The sequence below is a fragment of the Micropterus dolomieu genome, linkage group LG11 (genome assembly GCF_021292245.1).
Source record: "Micropterus dolomieu isolate WLL.071019.BEF.003 ecotype Adirondacks linkage group LG11, ASM2129224v1, whole genome shotgun sequence".
Lineage (NCBI taxonomy): Eukaryota > Metazoa > Chordata > Actinopteri > Centrarchiformes > Centrarchidae > Micropterus > Micropterus dolomieu.
This window is the reverse complement of record NC_060160.1, coordinates 353958-355390: the sequence shown is the minus strand read 5'-3', so window position 1 is coordinate 355390 and position 1433 is coordinate 353958. Positions and strand designations below refer to the sequence as shown.

The 1433-nt window shown below is 57.4% G+C and overlaps 1 protein-coding gene across 1 annotated transcript in view; it reads left to right on the top strand.

Annotated features, from left to right (window-relative positions):
* Positions 1-1433, top strand: part of LOC123979350 (mitogen-activated protein kinase-binding protein 1-like) — an 8356-nt gene that overhangs the window by 6046 nt on the left and 877 nt on the right. Inside the window, exon 16 of the mRNA XM_046063254.1 lies at positions 558-1415. Coding sequence (XP_045919210.1) covers positions 558-1415 — 858 coding nt within the window. The remainder of the gene's footprint in view (positions 1-557; positions 1416-1433) is intronic.

The following is a 1433-nucleotide window of genomic DNA, read 5'->3' as shown; positions in this document are numbered from 1 at the left end:
TTTTTCTTGTAACTGTGAGTGTTTTGCCTGCAAATTGTATTATTTTATAATGATTTGATGATTGAATCATTTTAATAACTGTGATGTTTGTTAGTAACATTGAGGTTTTGACTGTCGGTCGGACGCAACGAGCGGCGTGAAGGCGTCTCTTTGGGCTCTGGGTAACCGTGACGGCAGAATCTGTACAAACCAAAGAATCAGTGGACTGATGGAGGGAATAATCAGCTGCAGTCTAATATCTGAGCTGAATCTGGGGAAAGGAAGTATCATAGTACAACAGGGACATTTTAAAGACTTGAAACATATTTATTTTACAGTGTAGTATTAGTACTCGTACTGCAGTTAAGAATCCAAACACTTCCTCCAGTACTGCAGACAGACTGTCTCACCTATAATCTGTCTCTCTGTCAGACTCTGAGCCCACAGAGCCTCTCAGCACAGATGGAAACTCCTCTGAGCTGGAGGAGGATGAAGAGGAGGGAGGTGGAGGAAGAGGAGGAGGAGGAGGAGGAGGAGAGGTCAGGGCCCCTCAGCTCGTCCCTCAGACTCCAGACCAGGAAGCTTTCCTGAAGGAACACTTTGTGACCCTGGCCGACCTCTCAGGTACAGCAGGAGCCCACATCCTGAAACACACCACCACCGTCAGCGCGACACCGTCAGCGCGACAGCGATTACGACACCGTCAGCGCGACAACGATTACGACACCGTCAGCGCGACACCGTCAGCGCGACACCGTCAGCGCGACACCGATTACGACACCGTCAGCGCGACACCGATTACGACACCGTCAGCGCGACACCGATTACGACACCGTCAGCGCGACACCGTCAGCGCGACAGCGATCGCGACAGCGATCAGCGATCGCGACACCGTCAGCGCGACACCGTCAGCGCGACAGCGATCGCGACAGCGATCAGCGATCGCGACACCGTCAGCGCGACACCGTCAGCGCGACACCGTCAGCGCGACAGCGATCGCGACACCGTCAGCGCGACAGCGATCGCGACACCGTCAGCGCGACACCGTCAGCGCGACAGCGATTGCGACACCGTCAGCGCGACAGCGATTGCGACACCGATTACGACACCGTCAGCGCGACACCGATTACGACACCGTCAGCGCGACACCGTCAGCGCGACAGCGATCGCGACACCGTCAGCGATCGCGACACCGTCAGCGCGACACCGTCAGCGCGACACCGTCAGCGCGACACCGTCAGCGCGACACCGTCAGCGCGACACCGTCAGCGCGACACCGTCAGCGCGACAACGATCGCGACACCGTCAGCGCGACACCGATTACGACACCGTCAGCGCGACACCGATTACGACACCGTCAGCGCGACAGCGATTACGACACCGTCAGCGCGACAACGATTACGACACCGTCAGCGCGACACCGTCAGCGCGACACCGTCAGCGCGACACCGATC